This window comes from Nuphar pumila, chromosome 1 (genome assembly GCF_984573655.1).
Source record: "Nuphar pumila chromosome 1, dmNupPumi1.hap1.1, whole genome shotgun sequence".
Taxonomy (NCBI): domain Eukaryota; kingdom Viridiplantae; phylum Streptophyta; class Magnoliopsida; order Nymphaeales; family Nymphaeaceae; genus Nuphar; species Nuphar pumila.
The window spans coordinates 4432215-4456252 of record NC_143249.1 but is presented as its reverse complement, the minus strand read 5'-3'; the positions used below and the strand labels follow the sequence as shown (position 1 = coordinate 4456252).

The 24038-nt window shown below is 38.7% G+C and overlaps 1 protein-coding gene across 1 annotated transcript; it reads right to left on the bottom strand.

The window, feature by feature from the left end:
• Window positions 1-312: 312 nt before the first annotated feature.
• Window positions 313-23676, bottom strand: LOC149847741 (microtubule-associated protein RP/EB family member 1C-like). The gene is made up of 8 exons (XM_090002115.1): window positions 23566-23676; window positions 23314-23469; window positions 23110-23216; window positions 9053-9299; window positions 8833-8946; window positions 8459-8711; window positions 8267-8323; window positions 313-719 (listed from the first exon to the last, which is right to left on the bottom strand). The coding sequence occupies exons 1-8, from the start codon at window positions 23674-23676 to the stop codon at window positions 313-315; spliced, it is 1452 nt and encodes a 483-aa protein (XP_089858241.1).
• Window positions 23677-24038: the final 362 nt, after the last annotated feature.

The window sequence follows — 24038 nt, the reverse complement described above, 5'->3', positions numbered from 1 at the left end:
CGCTTTCATATACATGTGATCTTTTCGTTTCACCTTTCCTCCTGGGAAGCCGATCAGGTCATGCTGAACATGAGCATTTTTGCTCATGCCTACATAGTGGTCATCCGATTTGCATTTTAAAAAGTTCAAAAGTCAACAAAACCACGTGGCATTCATCCAAAAATGCAAACAGACGGCCACGATGTCGGCGTGAGCAAAAACGCTCATGTTCAGCACGAAGCATGACCTGATCTGCTTCCATCCTGCAGGGATGAGGAGAACGAATTTTTCTCGATAAGCGTGTCTTTGCTGGTGAAGGCTTTGTTGGAGACATTAAGGAAGCGTTGAAGTTGGTTGCGACAGGGCAGGGCCCGGGGCCTGTGAAGAGGTTGATGTTGAGGAGGAGGGCGTAGAGGCGGGGGAGGCGTGCGAGCTATGAAGGGACGGCTCAGATAGGCAGTTCTCGAAGATGACGATGATCTTGAGGTGAGGGAGGCAGGAAAGCTGTCGGATAAGCGGTTCTTGTTGAGGAAGAGGCTCTTGAGGTTGGTGATGCCGGCTGATCAGGACCATCAGCTGGTCCAAGGCGTTCAGTGCGGTGCGGTCTAGGGTGTCGTTAAGGCCTTGGGACTCCATCACGAGATTCGTTACCTGCCCGTTCATGCATTCCTTCACGCCCGACCACCGGCAGAAGCCACCGTGTGCTGACCACTTGAGAGCGTTTTGCAGAAGACAATATACTGAAGCAAACGCAGCAGCAAGCAAAAGAAGACGCACAATGTAAGTGGTTCGGCTGATTGCAGCCTACGTTCACTGAAGACCTTAGCGCACTTTCTGTTATTCACCTTTTGAGTACAGGGGGGAATATATAAAGCTTTTACAATAATGGCTGGAACGCCTTTGGCAATTGAACGTCTTTGGAAACTGATCTTCCCACGTCTTTGATGACTGATCTTCCCACGATTTATGCACGTCTTGTGTTAAGGCTCCCTCTCAAGTTAGAACAAATATCGGTTTGTCCCAACTTGTTAGTCATGCGACGATAGCTATCCCGGCTTAGAGCTTTTGTAAATACGTCAGCTAATTGTTCTTTATACTTTTGAGATATTTGGTCTGGATTTCTTCTAAGTTGATTTTTTCTTCAACCTGAATTCCCATATCTCTCAATAACGCCTTTGTTCATATTAAGCCATAGCTCTGTATTCAGGATCTAGCCACCACGTTCTGTTTTTTGCTTCGCCGGGTGACTAAGTTTCCTCCAACAAATGTACAAAAACCAGTTGTAGACCTATCATCTAAGTTTCTTGCCCAACTAGCATCGGTATATCCCATGACTTCCAGACTGATACCCCTTCCTGGAGTGCCTTTGATATAGCGAAGAACTCTATGTGCAGCTCCTAGATGTGGCTCATGAGGCTGATCTGGCCTTGTGACGGTTAGATCTTTGGAAAGTACTAATGTCTGTCAGAGGTTGTCCTTCTGTTTTGTTCAATCGATTGTTAGCTTCAAGAGGGGTGTCTACTAGTTTTGCTCCCAATAAACCTGTCTCTTTTAAGAGATCAAGAGAATACTTCCGCTAACAAATAAAAAATCCTACTTCAGAATGAGCTACGTCAAGGCCAAGAAAGTACCTTAATTTACCCAGATCCTTTATTTCAAATTTATCATGTAAAACTTGTTTAGTTCGAGCTATGGCCTCTGCATCATTTCCAGTGATGATCCACATATATTAGAACCATCACAGTTCCTGTTTCTTGAATACGAGTGAACAAAGTGTGATCTACCTTGCTTTGATTAAATTTTTGAGCTAACAAAACTTCTCGTAACTTGAGGAACCAAGCTCTTAGAGATTGTTTCAATCCGTAGAGTCTTTTTTAATTTACACACCATTCTCTTTTTTGGAAGAGTAACTCCTGGCGGGGGTCGCATATAAACCTCTTCATTGAGGTCTCCATTTAAGAATGCATTGTTAACGTCCATTTGATATATTTGCTAATGCAAATTTGCTGCAACAGACAATAGTATCCGAACGGAATTCATCTTTGCTACAGGAGCAAAGGTCTCATTGTAGTCAATACCTTCTACTTGTGTGTAGCCCTTGGCAATGAGTCCTGCCTTATATCTCTCTATACTGTCATTACTTCTGTATTTGATTTTGTAAACCCATCTACAACCCACAAGTTTTTTTCCTTAAGGAAGATCAACAAGCTCCCATGTGTTGTTTTTTTCCAAGGCCCTTAGTTTCTCATTCATAGCATCTCCCCATTTGGAATTCTCACTAGCTTCGAGAAAGGTTTTGGGTTTTAAGTGAGTATAAACTTGTGAAACAAAGGCATAATATGAGGGTTTTAGTTTATCAAGCTCCACATAGTTTTTTATTGGATAAGCGGTTCTATCTGATTTAGAAACAAGATAAGTGAAATAATCATGGAGTCTAGCAGGAGCTTGTGAAACATGTGTCGATCTTCTAAGAGAAACAGGAGCTGAGGTACTTGGGTGAGTAGGAGAGGTGTCTAATATAGGCTGACTGTTTGGTACCTCATCTTGGTTGTCATTATTATCAACGACAAGAGGGTTAATGTTTTCTTCCGCTTGGAGGTTGGGCAAGATGATTTTGGTATCATGACTAAAGTTCTCTCCCTTGCGTTTATCGTCAAATAATGATGTGATAGGTGTGGAGAAGTATGGTTTTTTTCAAAAAAAACAGAACATCTCGTGAGGTGTGCCATGTACCGGTAGATGGATCATAATACCTGAAACCCTTTCTCACAGAGGAGTACCCAAGGAAGATGCACTTGACTGCTTTAGGTGATAGTTTGTCCCGGTCTTTGGATTGTATGTGCACAAAACATTTGCAACAAAAAACCCGAACGTGAGCAAGAGATACCTGTTTGTTATATAGGATCTCCACAGGTACTTTGTTATTGATGGAGCTACTTGGCAGATGGTTAATAGAATAGCATGCAATAGATATGGCTTCAACACAAAATTCTTTAGGAACATTCATGTGAAGCATTATGGCGCGAGTCACATTTAAAATGTGACAGTTTTTCCTTTCTGCTACTTCGTTCTGTTGGGGTGTACTGGCACATGTGTGTTGTGGGAGAATTCCTTTTTCCTTGAGAAAACTACTCATAGCGGCATTTATAAATTCTCCTCCATTATCAGTTCTGAAGGACTTTATCCTGGTGTTGAACTGTGTGAGGACCATCGTATAAAATTCTGTGAAACATGTAGTAACCTCTGATTTGTGCCTAAGGAAATAAACCCATGTCATACGAGAGAAATCATCAATAAGTGTAAGAAAGTACATAAAACCGCTATGAGATTTAACAGGAGCTGGGCCCCAAACATCACTATGAATTAATTAAAAAAATTCAGCAGATTATCTTTCAGACTTAGCAAAAGGAAGTCTAGTAAACTTAGAATATTCACAAGCATCAGAGGATTTTGGATAAGAAGAATGTAATATGCTTGGAAGGCGAGTCTTTAACACACTTGTAGATGGGTGACCTAGATGGTTATGCCACAAATCAAAACTGTTATCATCACTTTGAGCAACAAGAGCTTGTGAACCAGAGTCCAATATATAGAGCCCGTTATGTACGGTCCCTCTACCAATCACTGCCTTCGTCACTGAATCCTGAAATTCTAAGTGGTCAGCAAAAAACACAGCAGCACAATTATGATTTTTAGTGATTTTGCTAACATACAACAAATTTGCAGGAAAGCTTGGAACATATAAGGCTTCAGTCCCAATGTTTTGATTCAAAAAGTAAACTTCACATGTTCCCAGAACAGAAGTTTCTCTACTATGGCAATTCTGACAAGTTTCTTAATAGTAAGCCGAAAATTGCAAAGGAGATTTTTCTGTCCCGTCATGTGGTCCATGGCTCCAGTATCCACAATCCAATAATCAGAAATAACATGAGCATTCATGGCAAGAAAATTACTTGATTTGTATTCAGTTGGCTGATCAGTAGGTTGGGAAACAGTTAGGTTGGATTGCCCAATATTTTGAAAAAACTTGGCGAGGTCCTCCATGCTAATTGTAGCTACACTAGCCTGTTTGGTGGGTTGGGCCGGTGATGATGCTGATAGAACTTTTGAAGGATGTCCGACGAGATCCCATCACCTCTCACTAGTATGTCCAGCTTTTTTGCAATAAGTGCACTTCATCTTAGGTTGTTGCCAGGTAAAGGCCTGGTTTCCATCGGAACTGAGTTGTTTCTCACTCACATTAGTTTTCTGAGTAACATATCTGTTTTCAGCCTTGCACGCTATATTTTCATGCGTCTGGTCAGAGTTTTTAATTTTTGAATCTCGATTCATCACACGTCGTCTGGACTCTTCATGTTGGATTATTTGGCACACAGAGTTGAAAGATGGAAGCGACGCCGGCATAAGTATTTGGCTTCAAATAGCATCAAAATCTTCTCGAAGTCCAGCAAGCATGTTAAAAATTTTGTCTTCCTCCAAGCGGCGTTTGATCACATATGGATCTATAGACACGGGTCGGTGTTGGGACATTTCGTCCCACAGACCACGAAATTGTCCGAGATACACATGATATGGTTTATCACTCTGTTGAAGATGAGCAATGTCTTGCTGGATTTGATAGATCCTTGCAAGGTGATTTTGTTCACCATAGACATCCCTTAGGCTAGTCCACATCTCTTCAGCCGTTTCAAGGAAGAGAAAACCTTCCGCGATAGATGGTTCCATCGAGTTAAGGAGCCATGACATGACCAAATGATTTGCCGATTCTCATTCATCATAATTTGGATCATCAAGAGTAGGTTGAGAGATTTTACCATTTACGTAGCCGATTTTTCCTTTGCCGCTAAGGAATAAGCTGACTGCTTTAGACCATGTAGTTTGAGCCATTAAGAGGAGTGGATGTGATTTTCAGGGTAGGATTTTGCTCGTGGATCACCATTTTTGTAGATGGCATGCGGTTTGCAGCAAAACCATAGCTGCCCAGCTGACTGTCTCCATGGTTGGTGCTCATGATGGAACTATTACTGAAGCAAACACAACAACAAGCAAAAGAAGACACACAATGTAAGTGGTTCGGCTGATTGCAGCCTACGTCCACTGAAGAGCTTAGCTCACTTTCTTTTATTCACCTTTTGAGTACAGGGGGGAATATATAAAGCTTTTACAATAAAGGCGGGATCCTTCCTAAACAGAAGGATACCGATATGGATAGACAATGGTAAAAGGAAAAGAGGTAAAAAATGTCTAAACGTCTTTGGCAACTGAACGGCTTTGGAAATTGATCTTCCCACGTCTTTGGTAACTGATCTTCCCACGATTTATGCACAACGTCTTGTGCTCATCTATATCCGTTAACACGTTTTTGGGGTCGAAGGATTTCTTCAAGGCCAGAAGGGACTCTGTGTCGTTGGATGAATGGGACTTTTCAGGGGTGACCGTTTTGGGGGGAGGCAAGCTCATAGGAGGGGATTTTCAAGAAGTTGTCTGCCTATGCTCGATCTAATCGTCGATTCTGTAGGCGGGTGGTAAGAAACCCTGCTCGCTTACTTTATGCATCCTTTGGCTATCTTCTAAAACAGAGTCACGATGAATCTATCTTGCGGTGCCAGAAAGCTCTCTCTTGCCGGATTTCGATGAATTTAAGAGTTTCTTGGTATTGGACATCAAACAATGAACATTTAGAATATATCATCTCAGTACGGTCCAAACAAACGTTAGACTTGAAACAGTTGTTACGGAAGTTGCATCTTTTTTTGTTCATTTAGTTTCAATCCCCCTGAATGTGTTAACTATCGGATCAAACCCCACACTGGCTCACTTGTGCGTCTGTAGCTTTCAAAAGGTGGGTCAAGTAAGGCTGGGTGGTTTCCTTAGCTTCAATGGGGGGTTTTTAGCCATAAAAAATGAAGTAGAAAAAAATAATGTCAATAGACAAATCCACCAAAGGGGGGGGGGGGGGCTTCGCTTGTGTGGCAGGAGCAGTGTACGTCACCTTGTGGGGTCTGCCTAACCCCAGCCTTCTCTGTCGAAAAAAACATTGCCAAATCCTAGATGGATATTTTTTTTTTTTTGGGTTCACGAGCTGGGGTTAGGTAGACCCCGACCGGTTACATCATGACGTGATAACATCTCAGATACAAAGGGAAACCAATCACGTGGACACCCAGAACTCCAAGATTCTTTAGTGCACTGCAGTAGTATAGATGCACTCCTGAATCCATTAACATTTACAGTGGCAATGTCTCCCCCAATTTCTGCTTGTAACAACAGCCTCGAGAGACGTTCCATCACCACTAAAAACAAGCAGGGGACATAGGATCTTGACGTATCCCTCTCGAGCTATGAAAAGCCCGACCTGGCCTGGCCGTCCATTAATGAGAATGGAGAAAGGTGGGAGTGGACACTTGCTGTCGAATCCAACAAAAAAAATAGAGGATCGAAGGAAGGACCAATTTACTCTATCATATATGCCTTAATAAGATCAGTCTTGAATAAAAAGGCTTCATTTGCTTCTGCTCATCGAATTCACCAACTCATGTGCAATTAAAATGCTCTCTTGAATATGACGACCCTTCAAAAAAAAACCTTCTGGTTATAAATGATTCTTTGAAGGATATGTCGCATACGGTGTAACAATAACCTTAATAATAACCTTATAGATGAAGTTGCAAAGACTAATGAGTCGAAAGTCAGTTAGCTTTGTAGCCTATGAAACCTTAGGAATGAATAATATGAGTAGAATTAATTTCTTTTCTACCAACATCCTCATGTACAATGTCCCAGAAAGAGTGATAAAAAGCCTAGAAAAAAAAATCAGGCTCAGGTGAACCGTCTCCATTCAATTCGAAAACTGCCAACTCTTCACGGAACACAAGAACCAAGAGGGTGATTTTCTTCCTCGAAACTTTAGGAAGGCAAGCTCAGTGAAACCAATCCTCATTACAAATCTCCCGAGTGAAAAAAACCCTGTAAAAATTGGTGGCTTCAACCATAATCACATCTTGGCCAAAGCAGAGCTCTCCATTTTGCTTCTGAAGCACCCGAATAACATTCAGGACATTCTGCTTAAACTTCGAATGAAAGAATTCGTCATTCCTGTCTCCTTCCTCTAACCAACGAACACGTGACTTCTTCTGCCAGAACGCTTCTTCACACTTACAAAGTTTCTGCAACTCTTCTGTAATCTGCAATTTCGCTTCCAAAAGCCCAAGTGCCCAAGGTCATCATGCTTCTGAATCTGTTCCAGATCTTCATGACATTTTCGGAAAAGCGTGTACCCAAAGATCATTAGCAAGAACACGATCTAATTTGCTCGCAATATGACGTAACGCTCTTTACCGATTATGCCAGGAAAATTTAACACCCGGCGTAGGAATTTCCATCAAAGCACAATAGCAACCAAAGCAAACTGGATGAACGGCCCTCCAAATCCCTCCACAGAGCCCTTCGCTCCATGTAATTGTTGGAGCCATAAATACCCGTGACTAGAACCGATCCATGCGCAGTCTTCACCATTTCCGGACCCAAATCCACATTTCAGTCCACGCCTCTGACCCCGTATAAAACTTAGATAAAGATTCGATCCGAATGCGTCTCGATCCGGATCCAGCATGTGCCACGCTGTCCTGTCCAGGGCCCGTTAAAAGTAGAATCTTGACATCCAAGATGGATTTGGCAGCTGCCGCTTTTCCGGATGCATAAACTTCCTCCAAGAGATAATGGAGTAAGATCCAAAGCATGCTTTCAAGTAAAGAAATTATGCTAAACACATTTACAGCCTCAAATTAATCTAAAAGCACCTGAGCTGTGACTCTTTGATATATAATGTCCATACAAGTCCATACTCAAACTGGGTAGGACAGACCAATTACTATATATATAATGCCTCCAACAGTTTCAATGGAACGTCAACGGAGATGGTCACTAGACATTACAAAATTTTCGTGTCCTATAAGGATCTGAACTAGCAGAGTAATGCATAACAAGCACAAAAAACAATAACAAGAATATGGGATTTACCCATCATCAGTAAACAAACATTAAAGAAAAAAAAGCCACTGTAACATCTTCAATCTTTTTCTTGGCCAAACAGAGCCACAAACCAAAGGAATAGAAGGCAAGACTGTATGATTGTTCAACGGAAGGTAGTAGGTCCATAGCTACCTCAATTACATCACTTAGAAAAAGTTTCACATTGTAAATATAACAAGCTCAAAGTTCAGCATGGTGAGTAGTATTTATATGGTGGAAATTTGAGCCTGTCAGCTTCTCATATCATGTAACACACAGAACAGAAAGGAAGAGAAGCTTTGCAAGGCAGCCAAGACAGCAACCTTGTATGTTCCTGAAGAAGAAACACATTCCAATTGGTGAACATTAACCAAAAGAGAGAAAAAAACATTAACTATTCACAGAGCATTATGTAACTTCAGAAACAAAACCTGATATAGTAGTACCTCATCAACAAAAGACAATCAACGTGTAAGTGTTGAAGCATTCCTATGCACGTCAGGAAAATCTGAGATCCTTTGCCTTGGTGATAATGTGGAATTAGCAGCTTCATTAACCTCCATGTTTAGAATTGATTTTCTCTTCTGAGTTTCCACCCTAGGCACCTCATTTTCTTTTCCATAAATGGGGCTTTGCTGCTGGCATATTATTGCATAGGCTTCTGCCACAATAGAAGGATCATCGTCTGTGGCATACAGTATTCTGTGAATTGCACCAACGACCTGAAATGATAAAAGGGAGGGAAGAAGAGATGGAAGTAGGGAATTAGTTAAGGAAAAGGTGAAAAGCATTGTTGTGGGGAGGGGAGAGAAAAAGTTAACCAAGGGTGAAAGTACCACATACAGGCAAATGCTCAATCTCGGGATATTGGCACAAAATCTCTATATCTCTCAACTTAGAGAAGTAGAAGTCCCTCTCTTTTTCCAAACTGTCAACTGAAAGTTTTAGCTCAGTGATCTGAAAATCCATATAAAAAAAATCAAGGAGACATTCAGGCAGACAGCAACAAGCTCTGATTTTTCATAAAAGAGTTGTTCAACCATCGAACCTGATCATCAAAAGCTTGTTGTTGAACTGAATGAATGGAATGAGAAGGCATGCTCTGTGCAGAAATATCTCTCCCTCCACTAGAAACAGGCCTTCCAGCCTTAGTTCCCACATTCATTTGGTTTCCATCATTCTTTTGGGCATGGACTGCAGGAGTTTTGGTTGCTGCAGAAGATTGCTTGCTTGACTGTGTGGATGCCACGGACTTCTTGCTTACTTCTTTCCCACCTTTGCAGGCTTCTCTTCGTTCCAAAGGATTATAACTGCCAATTTTCATTGTGTAATGCACAGATTAAGGCTCATGCCCAAAAAGGCATCATTTCAATTCATCAAGGTGGAAGTTTAAGTGATGAATATTTTATTCCCCTCTTTGTTTGTGGTTTTTATTGAAATAAAAATTCATGGATTCAACACAAGAAAGTGAAGGACAATCATTTGTTTTTCTTTTTTTCCAGGAAAAAACATGCAAAAGCAGGAACAAATCAATAAGCAACTTAGATGAAGCATGTCTTTCAAAAGAATCACTATGTTTCTTTATTTCTGCATGGCTTTCAAGAAAATCATAAAAGTTCCATCATTCTAAGGTTTGACATCTGAACAACCATATCATTCCTATGATCCTACAATATGAGTGAAGATGATAATAAGAATAAATAAAAGTAAATCATGCAGTAGTCTTAGCAAATTGATCACTACTTTCCAAAATCCAAATACCAGAGAAAAGGAGGAAAAGAAGAAAAGAACATACAGATGGTGGTATATCGGTCTAACAGAGAACAAAACAAAAGATATAATGTGGTTTGATCAATAGACCTACATCCACGATGATAGTCACTCCACATTGAAAGGTGTGTGGGGAGTTTCCCTTAAGTTTCATATATAGTTTACATGGAAGATTAAAGACCTATTCAACAAGTTTCCAATTGGTCTCCTGTCACACTTGGTAACCTGTTACAAGAAGGAATCCTCAAGTTTAGTATCCGGTTACAAGAAGGAAACCTTTTATTCATGGGTTTCCTTTCCACATCCATAGTGTCATCAATTTTGGACACTTCCAATGTGTGAACCTCCATGATCCTCTTTCCATTTGACGCCGTAGCTGGACCGGATCAGATTTGGTGGATCCAGATCTGATCCTCTAACATCCCCCTGCAAGCTCAACGGGCTCTGCTGCACGGTGAGCTTGGACCTGAGCTGAGAGAACCGAGCAGAAGTAAGAGGTTCTGTGAGTAGATCAGCAACTTGCGCTTCGATAGGAAGATAACAAACATGAAGGTCGCCCTTAGCAACTTTATCATGCACAAAATGAACATCAAGTTCGATGTGTTTGATCCGAGAGTGCAAGATAGGGTTGACAGAAAGATATGTGGCACTAATGTTGTCACACCAAATGGGTGGAGGCATTGGGGACGGATAACCCAGTTCACGCATGAGATAACCAATCCACGAAATGTCAACAACATTGGCAAGAACATGATATTCAACTTTCGTGCTTGAGTGAGCAACAACGGGTTGCTTCCGAGAACAACATGAAATTAAATTGCATCCAACGAAAACAACATAGACTCCAGTAGCTTTTCGATCATCAGGGCACCCAGCCTAATCAGCATCAGTATAAACTGTAGGGACGAGAGAAGAAGAGACCATAATGAATAGTGTTAAAATGTAAAACTGTACATATATGTATATATAATAATATTATATTATATATATATATACATTTTTCATTTCTTTCTTTTCTGTAATTTTTTTCCTTTATTTTTTATTTTTTGTCTTTATGTCATCTAGTTCAGTTTGAACTAGAATGACTGTTGCTAGTCAAGTCCTGTCCAGACTTGACTAGCAATAGAGCTGTTGGACTGACACAGTCCAACAGCTCTTAATAGAGCTGTTGGACTGACACATTCCAACAGCTCTAAATAGAGCTGTTGGACTGTGCCCAACAGCTCTATTGAGTCCTCTTTCAGCTGTGTATATAAAGGGGTGCAGCCCCTCTTGTATTTTACTCCAATGCTTCTTAAGCAATTGGTTTTTCATATCAATAAAGAATACATTTTTATTTTTATTTTGTTTCCAGTTATACCCTTTTTAAGGGTTATGCTTTAGTGTCATTCTTGACACTTGCTCTTGTTAATCTAAGCTCGTGTTTCGAAGATCCCCATTTCATTTCATGGTATCAGAGCCGCGGAAGTACTAAATCTTGAGGAAAAGCTGCCTCGGTTTCCGTGCCCATTTGCAAAAGTGTTCGCCACTTGAAGAGAAGTGTTTTATCACTTCATTGGAGAAGATTTCACATCTTGTTGTATTGTTTTTTTTTTCTTTCTTTTTCATTTTCCTTGTTTCTCTTCTATCCTTATTCTTTCTCTCCTTGTAATCGATGGATGACAATGATAAAGTCATCATCATGCCTATGAAACTAAGCGATACGAACTATGTAACATGGGCTTCAATCATGAAGCACCATATATGGGAAAAAGGCTTATGGGGGATTGTGGATGGTTCCGATTCGGAACCTAAGCTATCTCTTACTAAAAAGGAGGGAGATAAAGAGGTCCCTCTATCGGAAGAAGAGAAAATCAAGGTTATTGCCTCATACGAGAAGAAATGGAAAGAATGGAGAATATCTCATGCGAAGATAATGTCATGGCTTATCAATAGCGTTGACATTAAAAAATGCTCAAGTCTTGCCAAATTTGATCATGCCGATAAGGCATGGGAATACCTTAAGAATATGTATTCCCTTAAAGATATTGCACACGTGTGCAACCTCCAAGAAAAAGTTCGAATGATGACACAAGGAGACAAAACTATTCGTGAATATTACAATGGGTTGTCCGAACTTTGGGAAGAACTTTCCCTTTTAGAACCAAAGTGGCATTGTGCCGAAGACATCGAGCTTCGTCAGAAACAACTCGATGCCGAACATTTTTACCAGTTTATCACTGGATTAAGGCCGGAATTTGAAACCACTAAATCGGCCCTACTTCACCGGGGAAAAATTTCTTCTATTATTGAAACTATTGAAGAGTTAACAATGGAAGAAAATCGTCTCCGGAAAGGTTCTTTAAAAATTGAAGATGATTCCGTTTTAGCCGTGTCTAGACCAGAGAATCATGTTCGATCATATAGGCCTCCTCACTTTAACCGACAAAATGGTGACTATGATAAGAAGAAAGTTATTTGTCATCACTGTCATGAACCGGGACACTACAGGCCACAATGTCCCAAACTTAAGGAGCTGAGAGAAAAAAGAGCTGCAATTGCTGGATCGGAGCCTAAAGATCAGGATGCACCAGTTTCCCTGGCCCAACTAATGGAGATTCTTCAGCCTCTCATCAAAGGTGCCTCTTCCTCATCTGAAGCTTCAACCGGCGCAGCAGCCTCATCTTTTTCTGATCTAGGTAAAATTTCTTGGCTTCTTGACTCTGGTGCATCTTTTCATATGACCCCAAATAATCAAAGTCTATCCAAATGTGTTAAAAATAAAACAAGTGTGTCAAAGGTCTTTACTGCTGATGGGACTTCTCTTGAAATAGAAGGAATAGGAAATTTTGAAAAAAATTATAAAACAAAAAATTTTTTTATTCAAAAAATTAGACATGTTCCCAAATTAAATTTAAATCTTTTATCTGTATCTCAAATTTCTGATTATGGGTGTAATATTTCTTTTTCTTCTCATGGTTGTTGGGTACAGGATTGCCAGTCAGGCAAGCTGATTGGGGAAGGCCATAGAGAAGGAGGACTCTATTACATGGATTTTTTGGAAATGCCAAAGAAAGCTTTTTGTTATAATATTCAAAAAATAGAGTTGGAACTGTGGCATAAGAGACTTGGTCACCCACATATAGCCAAAATCTAACATTTTCCAAATCTAGGGAAATTTTGTAATTCTGAATCATTTGATTGTAAAGATTGTATTCTCGGCAAAGTGAAAAGATTACCATTTCAGAACAGAACCTTTTTCTCTTCAAGACCACTTGAATTAATACACTCGGATGTTTGGGGTCCTGCACCAGTAATTTCTAAAGGAGGATTTGTTTACTATGTTATTTTTGTCGATGATTTCTCCCGACATACATGGATGTACTTTCTCAAACATAAGTCTGAAGTATTTTCATACTTTCAAACTTTTCATAATATGGTTAAAAACAAGTTTCAAAATGATATTACTATTTTTCGCACAGATTCAGGGGGAGAGTTCTTATCCACAGATTTTCAAAATTATCTTAAATTGCATGGCATCACACATCAAAGATCTTGTCCTTATACACCTCAACAAAATGGACTGGCAGAACGAAAACATCGCCATATTATAGAAACCACTAGGACTTTATTAATAGCAAATCAAGTCCCGAAAGACTTTTGGGCAGAAGCTGCCTTAACTGCCACATATCTCATTAATAGGATGTCATCTTCTTCGTTACAAAATATCACTCCCATTGAAAAACTTATGAACATTTCTCCAGACTACTCTAGACTAAGAATATTTGGGTGCAAATGTTTCATATTTACTGACAAAAATGATAAACTTTCCCCTCGTGCGATTCCCTGTGCCTTTTTAGGATATGCTGAAAACCAGAAAGGTTATAGATGTTTTGACTTCAAAAATAATAAACTATATGTGTCTAGAAATGTTTCCTTTCTTGAAAAGGAGAGCTTCTTTGATTTTAGAAAATTAAAAGACGTCACTGAGTACTCCTTTTTGCTAGATCTAACATCAACATCTAATGAATATGACCTTGACTGTAACTTTGATGATGATCAAACAATTATTGATCTTAATGTTGAAAATGAAGAAGTTCATAGAGATACTAGTATTCAATATTCCAGGCGACAAGAGTCTAATCCTCCATGTGCACTTGAGAAATATTCTAACATTCCAACTAGACAATCAACCCGAATCTCGAGGCCTCCAGGAAAGTTTGTATCATACGAGTCTTTCTCACCCACATATAGGGCAGTTATTGCATTAATTCACTCATATGAAGAACCATCCACATATTTTCAAGCAAAAAATGATATCAAATGGATAGAAGCCATGAAAGCTGAATTAGATGCACTTGAAAAGGCTTCTACATGGAATATTCAAGATCTTCCTCCAGGGAAGAAAACTATAGGATGTCGATGGGTTTATAAAATTAAAACCAAGAGTGATGGTACTCTTGAAAGATATAAAGCCCGTTTAGTAGCCAAAGGTTATGCCCAAGAATATGGGATTGATTATGAAGAAACCTTTGCTCCGGTGGCTCGTATGACTACTGTCCGAACCTTAATTGCCTTAGCTTCTATCAAAAAATGGTCTATTTTTCAAATGGATGTCAAAAATGCTTTTTTAAATGGAAAGCTAGTTGAAGAAGTATATATGGAACCCCCTCTTGGTCTAAGTATTCCTAAGGGTAAAGTCCTCCGCTTAGAAAAAGCTCTTTATGGACTTAAACAAGCACCAAAAGCTTGGTATGATAGGTTTAGTCGTGTTATGATTGATATTGGTTTTCAATTCTGTGTAACTGACACTGCTTTGTTTATTAAGAATTCTGATGCAGGGATCATTGTGCTTCTTCTCTATGTGGATGATATGATCATCACCGGAAGCGATAAACAGGGAGTTGAAACAATCAAAACACTTCTTAAATCTCATTTTGAAATGACTGATTTGGGCTTGTTGAGATATTTTTTAGGCATTGAAGTTGCTTATTCTCCTAGAGGATATTTATTATCTCAGACTAAATTTGCTTTTGATATTGTTTTCAGGTCTGGTATTACTGATGATAAGAAAGTCGACACTCCAGAAGTTGTTAATGTTAAAATGAAGATTGATGATGGAGAACTTCTTGCAGACCCTACTCCTTACAGACAGCTTGTCGGGGCACTTTCCTATCTATCCATTACCAGACCAGATATAGCACATGCTGTTCATACAGCAAGTCAATTTCAACATGCTCCTACTTCTGTTCATATGGGAGCAGTCATGCGTATTATCAGATACATCAAGTCCTCTCTTTCACGAGGACTTTTCTTATCTTCCTCCTCTTCTCTTGATTTAATTGCATATACTGATGCTGATTGGGGAGGTGATCCCAATAACAGACACTCAACCACTGGCTTTTGTGTCTTTTTAGGGGAATCATTAATCTCGTGGAGGTGTAAAAAGCAGCAGAAGGTATCTCTCTCATCCACCGAAGCTGAATACAGAGCCATGGCAACCACGACCATGGAAGTAGTTTGGCTCCGACGACTGCTTGCTGACATGGGAGTTGAAGCAACAAAGGCTTCACAAATGTGTTGTGACAACAAAAGTGCGATCTACATTGCCAGTAACAGAACATTCCACGAACGCACCAAACACATCGAAATGGATTGTCACTACGTCAGAGAGGAATATCTACACGGGATAATTGATCTGCCATATGTCACTTCAGAATATCAGTTAGCAGACTTCTTTACAAAGCCTCTCGCTGCTCCCCGATTTCACTTTCTCTTAGACAAACTTTCGCTCATTGTACCGTAAGTTTGAGGGGGAGTGTTAAAATGTAAAACTGTACATATATGTATATATAATAATATTATATTATATATATATACATTTTTCATTTCTTTCTTTTCTGTAATTTTTTTCCTTTATTTTTTATTTTTTGTCTTTATGTCATCTAGTTCAGTTTGAACTAGAATGACTGTTGCTAGTCAAGTCCTGTCCAGACTTGACTAGCAATAGAGCTGTTGGACTGACACATTCCAACAGCTCTAAATAGAGCTGTTGGACTGTGCCCAACAGCTCTATTGAGTCCTCTTTCAGCTGTGTATATAAAGGGGTGCAGCCCCTCTTGTATTTTACTCCAATGCTTCTTAAGCAATTGGTTTTTCATATCAATAAAGAATACATTTTTATTTTTATTTTGTTTCCAGTTATACCCTTTTTAAGGGTTATGCTTTAGTGTCATTCTTGACACTTGCTCTTGTTAATCTAAGCTCGTGTTTCGAAGATCCCCATTTCATTTCAAATAGTACCCTTTAAATATTGTAGAATTTGTTTGACAACAATCCAATGATTATTAGTAGGGTGATGCATACATTGGCAGACCTTATTCACAATGAAAGCCAAATCAGGACAGGTAAGAGTCAAATATTGGAAAGCACTGACTACACTGCGATACAAAGTAAGATCTTTGAAAGCATCAGTCGTTCACACAAAGAGGTGTGAGTTGACCTCTATGGGCATGGACACTGGTTTGGCAGCCAACATATTCATGTGAGAGAGGTCTAAAGTATATTTCTTCTGAGTGAGCATTAAACCATTGGGGTGAAGGAAGCTAAGAAAAAATGTAAGACTCCCAAATCTTTCGGAGCAAATGATTTATTTAAGTAGTCAACCAAAGATCGAAACCCAAGAGGCTGAGTTATATAAACTTCTTTAAGAGGTCCATTTAAGAAGGCATTATGGACATCAAGTTGGTGAACTTCTTGTAAGGAAATGAGAGCCTCCAAAAAAGTTCACCAAATCACTAAGGTGGACACGCAAAAGGGCCAAAACCAAAGTAAACACACAAAGAACCACAAAATAGGTTCACTCACAAAACCCAAAAGGGGGCAAACAAAAGATACTCACAAATTATAAAAATTAATATTTTATTGAAGTCACACTCGTGCAAGAAGCATTACATTGAAGAGGGAAATCATCCCCTATTTATATACATCAAATGAGTCTCATAGAGACGTTGGAGCAGGTCCGACAGCTCTATTTAGAGCCATTGGACCAGCTCCAATGTCTCTTGATGACTAGTCAACCTTGTGTTGACTACTTCAAAAGAAACCAAACAGTAAAAGAAAACTATCCTAGTTAACTATCGTAGAAAACCATAAGAAATAATGGGTGTAGGACCCCAAATATCATAATAAACTATGTTTAATGGTCTAGAAACATTAATAGAAGCATAAGTAAATAGAAGATTATGACTCTTCCCAAGTTGACAAGCCTCACAAACTTCACTCAAAACACTTTTATGTAGGGATGGCAATGGACCGGGGCGGGGGGGAGAGACAAGGTCTCCACCCCCACCCCGTCTCAAAATCCGAACCTCCATCCCCACATGTGCATGGATTTTAACCTCCACCCCTCCTCCATCCCCGGTCCAAACGGGGGGGCGTTTCACCTATTGTCATCCCTTAAAAGGATTGGGGATGGGGAGGGATCAGGACGGCGGCGGGGGAAAGCGTAAGTCCATCCCCGCACAGGGATGGATTTTAACCTTCATCCCCGGTCTAAATGGAGCGAGGCGGGGTGGGGCCCCGTTTTCCCCCGGTCCACTGCCATCCCTACTTTTATGAAAAGGTAACTTAAACTTATTAACTATTTGCCGCACTATTGTAAGGGCTGGATGTCCCAATCACTAATGGCATCTCCAGCCATTGCATGCTTGCTACTGGGTGCCATTAGAATCTAATAGAGTCCATTTTTACTCTTGCCTTTGATAAGGACTTTCCCTGATGTTCGGTCCTTAACATAGCAACAATAAGGATATCATTCAAAAAATACATTATTATCATGCATAAAAACACAAAACCCTCTAGTGAAAAGTCTATCTCTAGTAGAGCCTCCAAAGTCAGCATCACAAAAAGCTCTCAACTCTTTGCCAGATGAGGATGAGAAAAACATGTCATAGTGCATAGAGTCTTTGACATACCTGAAGATTTTGAGCATGGCTGCCAAGTGAACTGATTTAGGAGCATTCATAAATTGACTAACTACATTAACTGCATGAGTTATATCTGGTCTAGATATAGTCAAATATACAAGGCTCCCAACCAGTGTTGTGAAAAGTGTTGAGGCGTAGCGAGACACTCCACCAAAATCTAAGGAGAGGCGTAAAGCGTAAGCCTAAAAAAAAATTGAAAACTTAAAAAAAACTGTAAAAAATATCTAAAATTATAAATAAATAAAAATTGCTTTATTGATGAAGCAACAACCAACAAGAAATAAAAAATCTCAAATAAATACTAAAACATATGAGATTAACATGTAAAAGTAACATTAATGCAATAACTTGATCTATGTAAGTATCTAAGAAATAAAATATGAGCATTCATTCAATAAAAAATTAACAACAAAATACATATTAGCATTAACAACATCATATGGACATAATTAGAAAATGCATGTTAGCAATAACAACCAAATGTTAATATATTTGTCCAAAAACTTTTCAAAATGAGAGTGTTAATATTCACAAGTGTAAATAAAAGACCCAAAAAATATATAAATGCACATAGCCCTATGATATGAATTAGGGCCTAGGCTCTTCTTGTATCTCATCATCATCAATATCTAAGTCTTCAATGTCATCATCTGAGGAATCCATATAAATAGGTTCCCCTTCATCCTCATTCTCTAACTCTTTATCATATGCACTTTTTTCCTTCACATCCTTGGTCACTTCTTTTGCTTTTCTTTTTCTTTCAATAAAAAAACATGTATTAAATACTTATTTTATCTAATTAAAAAATACATTTATATTCATAGCAAGGTAAAAGAAATATAGCTTTACCTGGATCTCTTGAAGACCTGACTTTTCTAAAAGCATTTTGTGAATAATGAGGTGAAGTGATTCTTTCAATAGGCACATGCTCAATATCATTTATGTCGAAGTTCGGATCCAACCATGAATCCTCCAACCAATTGGGATTACTAGGCAACACTGGATCTTACTTCTCCACAATTCACTCATCGTCCAAGTCTATATGATCTAGACATATAAGGTCTTTGGTAGCCCTCCTCCTTTTATTTTTCTCTCTCTTAATTTAATATTGTACATTACAAAAACCAATGCATTCATCTTCTCTTGTTCAAGTCTATTCCTCTGTTTTATATGCACCTATAAATACAAATTATTGATAATCAATTATAAAATAATTACACTTATAAAAATGTATTTCAAAAATAAAATACAAAGTCACAAACCAATGAGAAAATACTTCAATTCCTTTCACAACCCAATGCACTGCACATCAAACTTAAAATTCGAATTGCAAAATTCATCAATTCAAGATTTTCGTGCCCAAATGAACTTCATCAATCAACTGCATTCAAATAAAACAACAAAAAATTGATAAAAACATTAAGAATGTTACAATTAACAAAAACATAAAGAAATATTAACAAATAACAACATAATTGCAAACTCACTAAGACTTTTTAATTTTCTTGTTGTAACGACTGCCTCTCTACCAAACAACCCCTTTGCCTTTTTAAATATATCGATTTGTATTGTAATTTTCAACCAAACATTTGCATCAGAAACCAATTTTTCAACACAATCATAAAAGTCACTCATAACTTCTCAATCCGAGTTGAAGTTGTCAGCATAATGAAAGTGAGGATTTAAATAATAGGCAGCTGCATGCGAAAGCTTATGAAGTTGCAAGTCTCGTCGTCTATCAATGATATCTCAAATAGGTTTATATTTTGTTTCAACATTATCAAGGTTTGAAGCAATTTCCTCCTTTGCTCTATTCATTGTCTTGTACAAAAATCCCATAGCAGGTTCATCTGCATCCATTAATCGAAACACTTTCACGAGAGACAGTGTAGCTTTAATTGCATATGATATAACAACTCAAAACTTATGATCATTAAGAACAATATAAGAAATGTTCTTAGCATCAAATTTCTTATAGTAATTAGATTATCTAAAATTTGAAAACAAGAACATCGACTTCAACTCTTTCTTATAACATCCAATACTATGAAACGAGAAATATGTTGTGGCAAAATGAGTGACGGCTGGACGTAGAAGTTCTTTCTTCTTTGTGAACTTTCTCATCAAATTTAATACACATGCATGACTATAGATACATCTTGTAATTTTTTTTGTATTTTCCATTGTACTTTAAAAATTGATATATTTTCAATATCTTCTAATATTATATCCAAGCAATACACCGCACATGGTGTCCAAAAATATGTTTTTCATGCTGTTAACATATTCCTAGCTGCCACATAATTTAGTGCATTATCTGTAATGAATTGCACCACATTATTTTCACCAACTTCTTCAAACAACTTACACAAATTTGCACTAGTTTTTTCTATGTCGTTGATTTCAACGGACTTCCAAAATACTATCCCAAATGAGTTGTTCACAAGAAAATTAATTAAGTTTCTTTATTTTCCATCTGTCCAATCACCTGTGCTTGTTTTTTGCAACATTACATGATCCACTGGTTTCTTTGTTCACATTATCGCCTGTTGATGATCCAAAATAAACACTCCTGATTTTAAACTTGTTTTGTTCCTCCTCTTATTTCTTTTGCTTTTGATCTCCTAGATGATTCTGAAAAAACCTTTTCACATCAGGTGGAACCGCTTCACACATACTTACACCATGTTTCATATTAGCTAAGTGATGTTTCAGTCGAAGAATAAACAAAAAATACAAACTGAGAACAAGAATGGTGCTCTGTTAACACAATTGGGGAAAAAGTGAAACTTACCCAAAATGAACAAGAATGTTGTCGATCCGCCTCGGCTCTCCGCTCTGAACGAACTTGTCTCCTCCTTTCTCTCTGACACCAAACCCTAATACACCCAAACGAGGAGGCCCTGTTTTTCAAAAATATCCAGGCCCCCTGACTGCGTGTTTCTCAGAAAAATCCAAGGCGTATACACCTCAAATTGAGGCGCGCCTTGGGGCTTTTGTGCTTTATACCTGCGCCTTAAGGCGCAAAAACCCTCGCCTTGAGGCAAGGTGTGCTTTTTGTGCCTTGAGGCGCGATTTTAATAACACTACTCCCAACTAACTATCTATATACCACAGGATCCTCCAGCTCGACACCATCAGTTTCCCTCATCTTCAAATTTGCATTCATGAGAGAATTTACTGTTTTGAGTCATCTGCTAATATTTTGACAACCAAATTTGTAGCATACTTATGTTGGGACAAGTAAAATCCCTTTGCAGAGTAAGCTATCTCAAGCCCCAAAAAATACACTAAACGCCCCAAATCTTTCATCTCAAACATATTAGATAGTTTCTTTTTGGTCTCTTCAATCTTATTTATGTCATCTCCAGTGAAAATCATATCTACATAAAGAAGCAATATACATTTTTCAAGAGCAGAGGAAGACAAACAAAGCAGGGTCATTGTGACTCTGCTCAAAACCAAATGATCTCACTTTTGAACTGAACTTCTCAAACCAAGCTCGAGGTGCTTCTTTGAGACCATATAGATCTCTATGAAGCATGGATACTCTACCTTTTGGATATGAGTATCCTTGTAGTAGTTTCATATACACTTCCTCTTGCAAATCCCCACTCAAGAATGCATTCTTGACATCTAACTACAAAAGATCCCACTGTTATATGGCAGCTAATGCTAGTAGGGTACGAATTGTGGTCATATGAGCCACAAGAGCAAAAGTTTCATCAAAATCAACTCCAAAACGTTGATTGTATCCCTTAGCTACGAATCTGGCTTTTTATCTTTCCATCGACCCATCTGCCTTTGTCTTTACCTTGTACACCCATTTGCTGCCAATAAAATTTTTTGGGAGGAGGTTTTACTAGTTCTCATGCCTACATTATTTCAAATGCATTCATTTCATCAACCATGGCTCTCTGCCACTCTTTCTTTCCTACTGCATCTGCATAGGACTCAGACTCAACATAGGAATGAATTAAGGCTAAGAAAGCACAATGATGAGGTGCAAAAGACTAGATCTCCTTTCTCCCCTTGACTTTCCATCCTCTCTCTCCCACCTTCCCTTGCTTCAAAGGGGAACAAAAAGGACAAGTTTGTCTCATTTTTTGTCTTTTCTCCACACTGACTAAAATATAGCACACTCTCTGAGGTAAGTTGCATAGACTAAAACGTCTTGGAGTCATCCATGAACCTCATTAACTCGTACAAGTTTAGGATGGGCAGGAACTAAGATTCTCAGAGAAGATAATTCTCTGAGATAAGTTTCATAGACAGAAAATATTGAAGGTTGGACAAGGCTAGTGGATGAAAGACATTACCCGATTGGAGACTTGCTACTGCAAGTTTGGGATGTCATTGAAGAGGACGGCAACTATGAAGACTCCATGATGAATCTTGTTATTGCTCTGATACCATACCAGAGAACAAAACACAAGATATAAAGTGGTTTGGTCAATAGATCTATGTCCACGATGATAGTCACTCCACACTTGAACGTGTGCGGGGTGTTTCCCTTAAGTTTCATTATTTTCATATGTAGTTTACATGATCAATGTGTCACCTGTCACACTTGGTAACCTGTTACAAGAAGGAATCCTCAAGTTTATTATCCTGTTACAAGAAGGAAACCTTTCATTCATGGGTTTCCTTCCAACATCCATAGTGTCATCGAATTTGGACACTTCCAACGTGTGAACCTCCTTGATCTTCTTTCTATTTGACGCCATTGCTGGACTGGATCTAATCGGTGGATCCAGATCTGATCCTCTAACACGGTCAATCTTAGACAGTTTATTGAAATCAAGGGTCATAGAGATTATAAGTCTTAGACAATTCATTAAAATCAAGGATCATATAGATTATAAGCATTTCAAATGCAAGGTTTACATTAACCAATTAGTACAGAAAAGAAACTTAAATGCAACTCCATGATTTTCAAAACAATCTTCCAGAAAATACACAATGCATAATACTATCATTATGTCAAAAAACTATCCGCCACCACACGAGATGGATATTTCAACCAGAAATTTAAATAAAGCATACATGTCAAGAACATGGAGCAGGATGGTTGAGATCATTTTTTATGGGTCGAAGGTGATCAAAGCACATATGAAGACGAGAAACTTTGTTGCCATTAACTAAAAAGAGATAAAATAACGTACATTTACATCTTCTTGCCAAAAACGGTGGTGGTGCTACTTTTGTTTTCCAAATAACCAGAGATAACCTTTAAACCAAAAGACGCTGTTTCTTCAATTTCTATAAGAACTTTGCTTTCCTAAGAAATCCCATCATTCAAACGACAACCAAAAAATAAATCCAAAGAAGGAAAGTAAAATCAGGCGGACTTCATGGTAAAATAACAGAAACAAAACCTTACTTGATCACAGCACCGCCGTTAACAGAATCACAATACCACTTCATCCATTGCATGAATTCCAGATTGTCGAGGGGACGCCTTTTCACCAACTTATTCACTTCAATATGCTGCAAAAGGGGGCAAAATAAGAAAGAACCAAAGGAGAACATGAAACCTTATGCCCCCAGATCCAGAAATCCTGTTCCATGAAGAAAAAAGAAATACCTTAGTGATCTTGAGCTTGTTGAACACGTCCTGAAGAACCTTGTAATTCTGGATCATTTCGTATTCATTCTTCGCATCGAAGTTTACCTTGTGCATCGGCACGACCCCCGGATGGACCGCATCCATCAACTGGCACTGGATCGCGCCAGTAGCGGCCTGAATATCAAACACGCAAGATGATCCCAAATTCCAGAAATCAGATCGAACGACTTAACGAAGATCAGAGCGAAATAGAAGGGGGGAAACAGATACCTCTTCAACTTTGGATAGATTGAGTTGGAGAGTGGAATTGATCCACGCAAGGATCTCAGATCTCCCCACGAAGTACGCCGAATCCATCATGCCAATGCTTGTGGCCGCCATTGCCGATGCGAAGAGAAAGGGAAATTTTGGGTGCAAATTTGGGAGAAAAAGAAGAACGGAGAAGATGTGTTTCTGGAATTTGAATCGAGGGAATGAGCGGGATGAGATTATTTATAGGTGAGGGCATTCAGAAAGGACGGTAATGTCCCCAATTTTTATTCGGACTATACTGAGGTGGATACGGATCGAATTCACTTATTAGAATTTAGATTATATTTGGATTTGGATCAGGATTTTAGGTTCCAATTTGGAATCAGATGAAAATCCAATTCAATCACATTTTCTTACATGTAAAAAGATTGTTTTTTAATATTTTATTTTTCATCAAATCCTTTATAACAACGTATATTTCAGATCCTGAT